Source organism: Bolinopsis microptera, chromosome 12 (genome assembly GCF_026151205.1).
Source record: "Bolinopsis microptera isolate Bmic1 chromosome 12, MBARI_Bmic_1.0, whole genome shotgun sequence".
Classification (NCBI taxonomy): Eukaryota; Metazoa; Ctenophora; class Tentaculata; order Lobata; family Bolinopsidae; genus Bolinopsis; species Bolinopsis microptera.
Genome location: NC_087083.1, coordinates 619,960 through 633,439, shown reverse-complemented (window position 1 = coordinate 633,439; position 13,480 = coordinate 619,960). Strand labels below are relative to the sequence as shown.

The following is a 13,480-nucleotide window of genomic DNA, read 5'->3' as shown; positions in this document are numbered from 1 at the left end:
GTGATCCAGAGGATAGAGTTTTCTTTTCTGTGTTTTTCTGCATTAGTGTATGGTTAGCAAGGAGCACATGATGAGATCGGGACCAGGGCACCATAGAACTAGCCAGCAGCCTGAAAATAAGATGATGAGAGTAAAAGAGTTTTGACATATGAGTGAGTGATATAAAGAAGAAAAGTAATTTGAAATCAAGATGAGCAGTTTTTAAAGTAAAAAGAAGAACATAGACTTATCAGATGAATGCAAAATGTGTTTTTGTGATGTGTTTTTTGCTTGGTGTCATGGGAGGGGCAAAAGGGCAAGGGAATGGAGGGGCGGGGAAGCGGGATGGGCTGCACTGGGCAAGGGGAGACAAATATTGTTTTTATTAATTTGTCTAAAGTAGATTTGTGTATTATTTTTAGGGTGGGCTGATTTTTTTGTAAAGAAAAAAGAGGAGTATATAATATATATATATAATACAGAACATGAATAGAAATGATTTTTAATGACGCATAGAGGTTAACACTACAACACTACTATAAACAATTATTCAAGAATGTCCATGCAGTCCAGAGTACCCGCAACAGGTAATGGGAGGGAGGAGGGAGGAGTTGGGCTAGGGTGGGGCAATGAAGAGATGAGTGGTTGTGTCTTGATGGAGGAGATGCAGATGTGACATGAATCTAAGAAGAACTCATCTTAATATCGAGGCTGATAACCAGTCTTCTGATGCCACTGGTCCCGAGAGCTCACATGCACCCCGTGCAAGTTGTTTACAGCTGCATTTCTTTAGGTTGCGGGTACTCTTGGCTTACATTGCACATCCTCAAATTATTTGTTATATAGTAGTGTTGAAAGTATTAAAACTTCTGTATTTGGTGAGAAGCTTTGAGATGTTGGTATACCAAGGAAGGCCCAGCATGATCTGCTCGTGAAATGCAGCACAAAGTAGTTCATTTTCGGTGCTTTCAAGGCGACTATAGTAATCTATTGCAAGTTTGCAGGCTTCAAAGAATAGGGGGTGGCGCCCACTTTCGCCCCAGCAACCTATATTTGATGCTTTTGAATGGACGGACAAAGACCACTTGATAAATTTTAGGTGGAATTTCTCATAGTGGTCCTGTGCAATGTACTTCAGGGTATGCTGGGGGCTGGCTTTGTCATCTATTTTTGAAAGGTATCTCATTGTTTTAGAGTGGGGGCATAAGACTTGACAGCCATAAAGCAGGATTGGTTTGATTAAGGAATCAAATAGAATATTAAGGGCACGGTGAGAGAGGGCATCTTTAACTATATTGCCTTTAAGGCCATATAGAGCACGGAGAGCTTTGGCCCTCAGCTCAGTATTTGCTGCCATAAAGGATCCATTTCTGTGGAATATTATGCCAAGATAGCAGTACTTTTCGGTGTGCTGGATGGGCTGACCTCCCAATGTAAATGTTTCATGGAACTGCTTCTTTTTGGGAGGGCTGAATATGACAATCTTAGTTTTCTTTATATTTACTTCAAGGCCCATGGAGTTACAGAAGTCAGATAGAATGTTGATATTGACTTGCAAGGCCTTGGGACTTAGAGCAAGAAGGACATATATGTGACTAAAAATGGCAGCGTTTGATCGAAAACTTAGTTCCAGCTCCCACTGTGCGCACCGATCGGCACAACCTTCGTTCGATTGGCACAACCTTTGTTAGATCAGCTAGTTACTTACTGGGCCGTGCTCAGCCTGTCATTCCACCTAATCTCTATTCGTTATGTTGTTTACCAACATTAAAGCCTGGGGTCCTCAGGTAACTAGTTACATGGGGAACCATACAAGCTAATATATTTATGTTCAAAAACATAACTATGTGTACAACTTGGAGGACTTCGCCGCTTCGACGCGCCGCGCAAACTAGCATTCTTGCTTCGCATCGTCGTCGATCGTTGCTCTGTTTCGCAAAGCAACGATCTCGACGGATTGACATCGTCAATCAAGTGTACAACGCCGAATAGAGTGTGGAGATTCGGTGGAATAACAGGCTGCGCGCCACCCAGTAAATTGGCAAGATACACCACTGGTCTCGTTGAGCTGCGAAGGATTGACGTCGTCAATTAATAATATTATAACTTCTCCCTATCACAAAAAGCTTGTGGTATCAGCTGTATAGTGAGGTAGTGGAATTTATCAGGAAAATGGTTATTTGACCTTTTCCAAGCGCACTGTCACCGATTTCAAAAATGAAAGAGGGCTCGTGATTGTCCTCAATCCAGCAAGTTACACATTTTCTCCATTACATGTCAGGTGTCCCTTCCACCTGAAATTTTCGTATGCCAGGTTAAAGTCAAGTCTTCTAACAATTTTTTCTTTTGCACCAAAGTTTCCTCCTGGACAGTAATTGCTCCAAGTTCCGACTTAATAATCTTCTTGAATCTAAATCAATCATGATGAGCATAAAGGATACCGGAAAAACAGTATACCGAATCAGTAATGGGAGGCATAAATACGTATATGCCTTGTTCCTTACGGATGATACCCGTAAATATTTTTTTATAATATGACCCGGCAACAAGGCCTAGCTTGGTGCACGGGTCGGTAGGCTATAAACCTACAATACTATAGTCTAGAGAAAATTTGTACTAGGGCCCTAGTAGAAATTCTATTCTACACTCTGGTTTAGAGATGTGGCTAAAAACTTTATTTAAAAGCAGAATTATGCATTGGTAGATATTGTTTCTCGAGTTTTAATTTTTAAGATGAAGAAAATGGTTGCATATTTCTTACAGAATTTTAAACGCAAAACTCTTTGCAATATAATGTGTTTAAAATAATAATTCTAATTCTAATGTGTGTAAATTTCCTCATACTCATTTAATTTATCTGATAATTTATTCCCTTCAGCTATGGCAAGCCTGATAAAAACTGCTGCTGTTGCAGTTGCAATGAGAAAGTGTCCTTTTTTATCCAATGAAGTTCTCTCATTTGCTTTGAAAAGTCGATCTTTGTCAATGTTTGCAAAGAAATGTCCAGTTATGAGTAAACTGATGACTCAGGTGGGAGCTTTGCAAGTGAAAAGATTTTGAACAAACAAAACTTTAATATGATATCATGTGAGACTTTGGTTGAATTGAATATTTGTCAAAATGTTTTATCCTTAACCTTTGATAATATGAATTTATGTTATTGCATTTATATACATGGTAAACAACTTCATTATTTTTCAGGGTGTTGTTACACTCCCTGCTACTTATGACTTAAAAGGTATTAAATCTTTAATTTTTTCTTTGTGATTGTGACTGTATTGAGATTAAAGAGATCATAAACGAACTAAAAAACGGGAAATCTAGTGACATACCTATTCATGTGATCAAGAAGTCGTGTCAAATTACTGCACCGTACTTAGCTAGATACTTTAATAAATGCATGCAAGAAGGCCACTTTCCCGACGAATTAAAAACTGGGAGAATCAGCCCCATTTACAAAAAAGAAGATGAACAGCTTTTAGAAAACTATAGACCAGTATCAACTCTACCTGTATTCGGGAAAATTCTAGAAAAGTTAATATATAAGCGGCTCTATAGTTTCCTTACTTCCAAGGGTATAATACATGAAAACCAGTTCGGCTTTAGAAAAGGACACTCCACCAGCCATGCACTGAACTACTCTGTAGAACATATAGAATCGTTAATTAGTAAAAAGCAACATGTCCTAGGGGTCTTTATCGATCTCTCAAAAGCCTTTGACACTCTAGACCACTGTAAACTAACTACAAAGCTAAACAACTATGGCATAAGAGGAAATGCTCTGAATCTTATCTCTAGTTATTTGTCTAATAGGAAACAATTTGTAAACGTTTTGGATACCAAATCTGATGAATTACCGGTTGAATTCGGGGTCCCTCAGGGTAGTGTATTAGGACCTCTACTTTTCCTACTGTACATCAATGACATATGCAATATAACTAAAAAGGGTAAATTTGTCTTATTTGCAGACGATACTAATATATTTGTCGCTGCCGATTTGAGAAATAAAGTATACGAATTGGCTAATGAAGTACTACAGGCCGTAAACAAGTATATGGGAGTTAACCTACTGCACATTAATGTAAAGAAGTGTTGTTACATGTATTTTTCTCCCTCTAAACGTAATAATAACGAATTAGATGCCGATATAGATAGCCAAAACTTGTCCATTAATAACAAAATAATTAAACGTGTAAGTCAGACAAAATTTCTCGGAGTTATCATGGACGATAAATTGAGCTGGAAACCACATATATCATCCCTCAACAAGAAACTAAGAAGTGCTTGTGGACGTATCTACCGTATTAAGAAATGCTTACCAGAATCACTATATAAGCAAATATATCATTCCCTCTTTGAATCACACCTAGGTTATGCTATTTCTGTCTGGGGAGGTATTCCCAATAATCAGTTAAAACCGCTATTTATTACTCAAAAGAAGTGTATCAGGATTCTATTTGGAGACTATGAAGCTTATGTAGACAAATTCAAGACATGTGCTAGAGCAAGACCAATTAATTCTCAACGTCTAGGATCTGAATTCTATGTTAAAGAGTCCACTAAGCCTCTATTCACAAAACATGAATTACTTGTTACAGAGAACCTGTACCGATACCGTTGTTTAATGGAACTTTTCAAGATCATTAAGTCACGAGTACCAATTTCGTTATACTACTTATTCAACATATCAAATAGGAAAGATAATCTGTTCATTACACCCTCTCCAACTAATCAATTTATTTATAAATCTGCATGGCTGTGGAACGAATTCCGTAAAGTTGGCCCGTTAAATTTCACCTCCACATGCGGATCTGTCAAGAATTTACTTAAACAGTCACTTCTAAGAGCTCAAAACCGGTATGGAACTGAGTGGTGTGACAGAAATTTCACTGAATTCTGATTATGAAGTGATATTCATTTGCCCGTTATTCCCACTTAAGCACTTACTGACTGACAAGCTTATCTATGATTACCATGCTTGAATTTAGGTAAACAACATACAACTCATTCCCAGTTACGCTGAGCGCAACCGCCGAATGACACAGTTATATGGGCACGCGCATAGCATTGCGCGCTTATGCTGTGCGCGTTGTCGGCCGAAACTTGGGAAGTTCCCGCTCTAATATTCAGACGACAGTGATGACTCATTAAGAGCACTAATTTCGACCACTTTCCCGGTCGAGCCATACCAAATCAAACTAATTGACCCACGTGTATAGCCAATGTCCTGGCGGTGCTGAGCCGATGTAAAACTCTTCTGTAAACTCTTTTGTCTCTTGTAACTTGTTTATATTTTATATTTAAGTTATACTGTGTACTGTGTACAATAGTTATAGCGTATAGTGTGTAGTGTGTAGTGGTTATTTTGTTGTGACGTGTCACTTTATATTTTGCTACCAACGTCAGCCTTGACTTACCATTTATTGTAATTGGTACAGCATATATCAAAACTAAAACACTGTTTTCGATCTGACGGGTGATGGGCTCTCTCTGATGGGACACGGTTCTAGGGGGTACCTGGGGTACGAGTTAACGAATAGTGTTCGTGTCCTTCCACAACCCCTCTCATTGTGTTTTTGACGGAGGAGAAGCCTAGTTCATCCGTCTGCATCGCTTAATCGAATTGAAAATTTAGCCAATAACAAACTAAATTACATGTTATACTGATAGCAGGTGTAGAGTTTATAACATACAAATTCTAAATTTTTGACGGCTGACGATGGTAAGTCGCTATGTTTAATTCGGGACTTTTATAGTTTTAAGTCTTGGAGCTCAAAATGTCTCGTGCTGTGGGCCGTATAAACGGCGCACACCACCGCCCCGCCTTACTGCTTACATTACTTCATGGTTGCAGGGCGGAGCTGGTGCCGTTTGTCTCGGCCTCGAGTGGCGAGTGCTTGCCCATCGAATACACAATTGAAACACTAATTATTTATTGGAATTCTACAGTTTCCAAAACGAAGTACGAGGATATATTAACTTTGAGCTTTGTTTTGGCGACTGCTTCATCGATGGGCGAGTAGGTATTTGTTGTTTAGCAGTGTTGAATATTGGAGCAATTATATAATGTATATCTCCATCATAATATAGGCTAGTGTAAACATATATAATCAATAACACAAACAAATGGTATTAGTAACTCGCTAGATTATAGATGTTATTTAAAGGACCAGTTAACTGAAAAATTTGTAGTCTCCAATTTGGCTAAGATTTAAATCAGCTGTGACAAACTGGTAAAGAATCGTATCGCCGAAAGAACCAACTCTCTAGCGTACGTGTAACGCGTGTTATTGCAATAATAAGCTGTGGCCTCGTGACGTCACGAAGTCCCTCAGTGCGCGCTGGCATATAGCGTAATACTAATACGTTGCAAATGTTTATCGTTGTCATTAAAACACATGTAACTCACTCAAATTTTAGAATTATGACTATTACCCTAGTTCTCCCAAATCCTTATAGTTTTGGCTATCATCCTAACTAAAGGAATAGCTGATTGGATGTACAGTGCTCACGTCATGATTTTAAACAGTGATATAGGTTCTTGAACAGTGGCGGGTGAATGTACGGTTAGAAAGTTTCTGCTATTACAGTTCTTATGTCATATGTGATAATTTCGGATTGTTTTCATTGCTTAATTACACAAGCAGCCAGCAGGGAGACTGTACCGATTATTTTTCCCCAGTCCATGAAACTCTAACGAATTTAGAAAGGATCTAGATAAGTAGGAGTTTGTTCAATTCCGAGAGCAATTATATTTATAGCATAGCGAAATTTCTAATTTTAATCCGCATGTGTCAGCCAGTACAGGAGACAAGAAGTCTGGCTACTTTACGGCCGTTCCTCTGGGAGTTGGGACCATCAGTAGAAGTAGCTTCTATCAGAACAGTGCCGTGGGAACAGAATTCCCGCCAAAATACCCGGTCTACCAAATAGTAATACAGATTGGAGTTCGAGTGTACGGTGTGCGGTGTGTTTTGAATTAGACTTGCGGCTTACCTAGTTGTTATCCTAATTGCATTATCATCGGTACATAACATAAATAAACTACTGGTAAGTTTAAATACCAAGTGCAAACGTGTTCAGTCGATCGACCCACTGAACAACTATAGAACTTCCAAGACCCTATTATTCTTTGGCCATATATTACGGCACGATCGATTGTTAGATGGTTAAAGTTAAACGACCAACGCTAATCTATACTATACACTAATCTATACTATACAATTCTAAAACTATGAGCTAGCACTTTAATCTAAAAATACACTTTTTATATTACTCCTGATTTTTACATTTCACGTAAAACATTGTCGCCACAGGTTGATCATGGACACTAACAGCTTAATTTGAGATAAATGACTTATGAGTTTCTCTAAAGTTAACTCTAAAGTTGTGCAGTCCAGTCATTTTTGGACATTTATGGAAATGAACCTGCAAATGTTCAGATACTAACGAAACTTTGCACAGACCTTCCCGAAGGTATGAATAAACGATTTTCGTTTGGAGACATTTTTTTGACAGTGGAGAAAACCCAGGAGGGCCACGCCCATATTGACCCAATAACGTAACCGACCCCTTGCTTCTGAAGGTCGTAGAGACTTCAAAATAGGCTTAAACGAAGCCACATATGCATGTTTATATAGGAGTTATTGAGCAACACATGGCCTAAAATCCATACTTTTCGAGAAATTCGCCAAAAACCATTTTGGGCGTGGTGCTGAGCCCATTTTCGATAGGATTGTGATAGAGTCTTTAGACAGGGTGCAAAAGAACCGCAATTAGCATATTAACATATGACTTACGAACAAACATAAGCCTTAAAGTGCTTACTTTTTCAGTTATTGGCGAAAAACTGATTTTCGGTTCCAGAAATCATGCAAAACTATGGGTATCTGGTAAATTGAGCTATGAAGGCCCTAAAGGTTTTTAAATGTGTGCAAATTGTGCAGAATGGCCATGTTTATATACAACTTATGAAGCAACATGTACCCTAAATTACTTACTTTTCGAGTTATTCGGGGAAAAACATTGTATTATGTCCATTTTCTACCTGTAAAATACAGTCTCACGGGCTCCTCTGCGCGCGCAAGGGACTTCGTGACGTCATCGCCAAAATAATACAAACGCTATTTACACGCGTTAGAGAGCAGTTAGAGATTTAGGAATTTCGACTCGTTGCTTAGTTTGCTATTTGTCACAATCTGTCAAAATATGAGGATAACTTTTTTTTCAGTTAACTGGTCCTTTAAACACATATGTTTACGTCAATTATTACTAAAATTAATATTCTTTTTGCTTTAATATAATTACATGTCACATAATGGATTAGTTGAACGAAACGTGTGCTACAAATGTCTACGCCTCACGCAAAACTGCGTACCGTACTTAGTACTTCATGCTTGAGCGGTACTGCGGTTGACAGTGGCGCGCACTCAATTTAATCACAAATAACGAGCGCGCGGTTTTTTGGAATCTCTCCATTATTATATTAATTAGGTCGCAGTGTTCACGGCCTGTACTGCGTGAACGACAGAAATATCTTTTAAATTATTTTGCTTCTGAAATTTTGGCTCTAGAAATTAAGAAATGTGACATGTAATTGTAAGATAACAATTAAATAGATCATGTGCGCGGCGCCTACAGCTGACCTACGAATTTCTGAACAATTTTAAATTGTGGCTGTGTGCGCGGCGTACTGTATATGTGTTTGAAATTGAAATTTGAATTTATTTATGAATATAACATTATGTATTGATTGTTTTGTGGTAAATAAAAATTTTTTCTTTCCTAAAATTTTTTCTTTCCTTTATTTAAAACTTTGTGACTTGACAATTTTTGACAATTATTGGATTTGATAGATAGCCAAGTACTAAATTTAAGTTTAATAATTTATAAGTACAATAAGGAGCTGATTTACATCAATTTAAGTAACGCAAGTTGTTTATTTTGAAGGTGAGAACGAGGCTGGTCCAGAAGAAGAGTTGAAATTGCCAACTCTTACTAAGCTGGAAGCTCCAACTCAAAAAAATGAGGCTCAACCTCTTCCTCCTAAATATGACTCCATTCTCAATGATAATATTGAGGCAAAAAAACGGGACTCAACCTACAGGTTTTGATGATAATTGATAATGATTTGACTACATTGTTAATTTCTTTTAGATTCTCAGTAATACCTAATTTATCATCTTACGTTATTGTTCACAGACCGATTTTGGGTACCTTCACTGATGTAAGAAAAAAGGGTGTTGATTGTCTTATAAAGAGGAAGACAGTTAGATTTAAAAAATTTTGACAGTAAATTCCCAGGACGTTCCAAGTGCTATCTCGGACAGCTGAAAAGAAGCCATACGCCATGGCAAGAACCACCCCACTGCAACTGGAAGATGAAGATGTGAGCGTGTGGTGTTCAAATGATTACCTTGGAATGTCATCTCATCCCAAAGTTACTGGAGCAGTTATTGATACCATCAACCGTCATGGAGTAGGTAAGTTGTTTCGCTCTCTTAAAATGTATGCCATTATTTGAAATTTGCATACCTTTTCTTTATGGTTTTCCCTTTTTACTTGATTCCTAGGTATTGTAATACTATAGCTCTTACAAATACTTTTATGCACATTTTCTCCTTTGTTTAATGAACACAATGCAACAAACGAATAATAATTCCTAATTTTCCTAAGGTGTAATAATATTATAACATTCAACTAAATAACAGGGGCTGGTGGTACACGAAGTATAGGTGGAACCTCTCACTATCACGTTGAGTTAGAGGATACTCTGGCTGATCTACATGGCAAGGTAAACTACTTGCTCTTGAATTGCTATTAGTATCAGTTTAAATGATTACTGCAAATTTACAAGTATTTTAAAGAAGTGAAAACGAAAATACCGCTGTTAACGGTGTATCAGTATGAGATATAGGAATTAAAATATCAAATATTGGAATTAAAATATCAAATATTGGTGAATTCGCAACTAGTACATGAATTTAACAACTTTCATAACGCAGGATTCCGCATTACTTTTCTCATCTTGCTATGTTGCGAATGACACAACTCTACAAACTCTGGGAAGAGTGCTGAACGCTGAGATTTATAGTGACCAAGGGAACCACGCTAGCATGATAGCGGGTATCAACAATTCTAGGTCAGCTTATACCTCGACATGAAGAATTCGTTATAACTTTGTATGAAAAACATTAATAGATATTGTAGGTTTCAACATGTATTTGCGTTATTTAATGTATTTGCGTGTTATCTAGATATCAGAATAGGCTTTTATGAAGTAATAACTAACAATATTTTAAGATTTAATTATTGATTAATAATGATTTACTTCAACAGAATGCCAAAGTTTGTATTTCGTCACAATGACTTGGATCATTTGGAGGAGCTTCTTGCGAAAGGTAAAAATATAAAATGAAACTTGTTCAGATTACTATTATACCTGACGCGTTATGTTAACTTGATAATTTCATCTAACAAAGCAATATAACCATTACTATTGTTTCATAATGCATCAAGTTAGATAATGTAAAACATCAAATTGGCTGACGGACAACTAGGAACCTTCCAATTTTACCTAGTTAACTAATTAACATGCAAGCTTGGGAAATCCAATCAGCCCCGACAACTAGGAACCTCTGGAGACCTGTCTTTCCGTCGAAGGGCTCGTCCCGTCTCGTGGAGGTGCAGGTAGAGGGGAGGAGGAATTCTTCTGAGGTCTTCGCTTCAGAGTGCTGTGCAGATCCGGACGCCTTGGCTCTACTGCGTTATACCACCCGAGCGAGGGCATGTTGAATTGAAACCGATACTCTTCATGTTCACGTTTCAGTATATATACCAGAAGTGCGGTTATATATTAACAGCTGATCAACTCTCGTACTTGTGATTGTATGTCTCGTATCACTCCCATTGCATGCTCGGCTCACATCCTTGGATACGAGAACCAGCCCCTTTCGGACCCGGCTCACGTCCGTAGTGTGAACCCATACCGAGAGCTCAAACACTTCTTAATATACTTTATAATACACAGCTACTTACTAAACTGTCATTTGAACCCTACCCAGGTTCTTGGTTGTCCGACTGTTAGGATGGTTATAATATGGATCACATCACAAATGATACGTCACTGATTGGGCCATGTGATGCGATACCTGTGGGAGGCCGGAATGAGAGGTTCCTAGTTGTCGGTCACCGATCAAATTGAACCACAAACGTTAATTTTCCCTAATTAGTCTTGCTAATTAGTCTTGCTAATCCCCCCTAAATTAGTAAATTGCAGGTGACCCAGATCGTATGAAGATAGTAGCGTTTGAAAGTGTGTATAGTATGACGGGAACTATTGCTCCTATAGAGGAACTATGTGATTTGGCACATAAGTATAACGCCCTCACTTTCGTGGATGAGGTACTGATTTGATTATTTCCTGTATTTAATTAGGTACTAATGAAGTATTGATTTTATTATTTCCTGTATTTTATTAGTTACTGATGAGGTATTAAACTGATTTGATTTGAAACTTTTATCAAAAAATGCATTGATATACAACATGGAGACAAAAATTAATGTTTAGGCTACGAAAATGATTGGACTGATTATTGGAGAGTCCGAATTATATTGTCATGTATTTAATTATTTGTTATATCAAGTTTTATGATAATACGTATATTCTGCCCCATTTTCTATACAACTATTGAGTGATTGTGTCTCGGTGGACCAAAGATTCTTAATTCCATAACGATAATGAGCTTGTACATTAATATTGTACTTCACGACAGGTACATGCAGTGGGTTTGTATGGTTACCATGGCGCGGGACTTGCGGAGGAGCGGGGCATGGCACACAAGATTGATATTGTATCTGGTACTTTGGGTAAATCTTACGGTCTGGTCGGTGGTTATATTGCTTCTACTGGTAATTGTTCAACAGTTGAACTGTTGTTTAATGAATTATATAATGTAGACTTCTATGATTATTGAACCAGCCTAGGCCAATGGTGTTAATAAAAAGAATTATTTTTCGGGTTCTCTAAAATTTCTTTTAAGCTTGATAAAGATTATTTCCATGGAAAATAAACGAGAAACAATTAATAAAAAAATAAAATAATTTCTCTCAGGACCTCTGATTGATGTAGTGAGAAGTCTCGGTTCAGGTCTAATCTTCACCACCTCCATACCACCTAGTACTGCGGCTGGTGCTGTCACTAGTATCAACATTCTCGCGCAGCAGGAGGGACGTGAACTGCGCCTCCGTCATCGCGCTGCGTATAATCTTCTTAGAGTCAAACTGGTATGTTTCAAACGTTTAAAAGTCTACTAGGTGGATTAGTAAAATAATCACTAAATAGTATATATTATTTTAATAAATTTGATCTTTATTCGATAACCTTTTTAACTTAATAGTAAATTAAAATAAAAGCACAATAATAAAATTCACTTATTTATTTATTAAAAAAGTAAAATCCTACAGTTAAAAGCTGGATTCCCGGTACTGGACTGTCCAAGTCACATAGTTCCTCTTCACATAGGAGACGCTCTAAAGGCTACACTCTGCATGGATACCCTTCTTGAGAAACACAAGCTCTACGTACAGGTATAATGTATATACTGATTATTTTTAACTACTTGTTTGATAATTAACGAAGACACGTTTTTGGCACGTTTTTGGCTTTTATGATCAATAATATTTTATATCAACTGAAAATTATCTTGCACCTCTGACCTCCTAAATATAACCAATAAGTTCCAATATTTATTACACGCATTAAAAATATACCTAAAAAAGAAACATTCAAGTGACCACTTCACAGGCGATAAACTACCCGACGGTACCTAGAGGAAGGGAGTTACTCCGTTTCGTGGCCACCCCCTACCATACACCCCGCATGATGGACTACTTGATCAGCGCGCTGGATGATGTTTGGAGCAACTTGGATCTGCCCAAATGTGAAAACTTTTCATTGAAGAATTAGTTATGTCATGTAGGAATTTGTTTGTAGAGTTTTTTTTTCTGAGTGAGCTTCATTATGGATATTACTATTATATATTTGATTCTTCATGAGTTTTTGGATGATAGTATTTTATGTCGCAACCAGTGATTTCAATGATAATTTACATAACATTATGATTTGATATTTTTCTACTTAAATATTTGGAAATTGTGCTAGTATTGTAAGATTGTATTCGTCATAGTAATGATAATTAATTTTATTGCGACCCAACTTTAGAAATTTTACGAGATTTCATCAGTTAATTATTATTAATAGATATAATTATATGTTTTATGCAAATCAAACTGCAAATTGTTTTGTATCATGTGACCCTTTTGGCCTATATCATATCTGAGATTATTTGTTATATTATATAGTATTTGGAGTTAATTAATGATCAATCAATATATTATATTGTGTCCTAACAGTGACCTGCAATTTGCTACTATAGTTAATTATATTCTTTTTATTTGTTTTCTTTTTTACGTAGAGATTTAACTCTTTTAAAGATTCTGT

At 37.1% G+C, this 13,480-nt stretch overlaps 1 protein-coding gene across 1 annotated transcript; it reads left to right on the top strand.

Moving 5' to 3' along the window:
- The first annotated feature begins 2,857 nt into the window (after nt 1–2,857).
- On the top strand, nt 2,858–13,448 carry LOC134824156 (5-aminolevulinate synthase, non-specific, mitochondrial-like). The gene is made up of 12 exons (XM_063835897.1): nt 2,858–3,009; nt 3,181–3,217; nt 8,929–9,085; nt 9,283–9,461; nt 9,690–9,772; nt 9,984–10,120; nt 10,318–10,379; nt 11,258–11,382; nt 11,754–11,889; nt 12,092–12,264; nt 12,445–12,567; nt 12,785–13,448. The coding sequence occupies exons 1-12, from the start codon at nt 2,860–2,862 to the stop codon at nt 12,944–12,946; spliced, it is 1,524 nt and encodes a 507-aa protein (XP_063691967.1). The 5' UTR covers nt 2,858–2,859; the 3' UTR covers nt 12,947–13,448.
- Nucleotides 13,449–13,480: the final 32 nt, after the last annotated feature.

Coding starts and splice junctions, on each gene's coding strand:
- LOC134824156 (XM_063835897.1), top strand. CDS start 2,860: ATGGCAAGCCTGATAAAAACTGCTGCTGTTGCAGTTGCAATGAGAAAG. Junction 10,121..10,317: donor GCGGGTATCAACAATTCTAG/GTCAGCTTATAC, acceptor TTACTTCAACAG/AATGCCAAAGTTTGTATTTC. Junction 12,265..12,444: donor ATCTTCTTAGAGTCAAACTG/GTATGTTTCAAA, acceptor AAAATCCTACAG/TTAAAAGCTGGATTCCCGGT.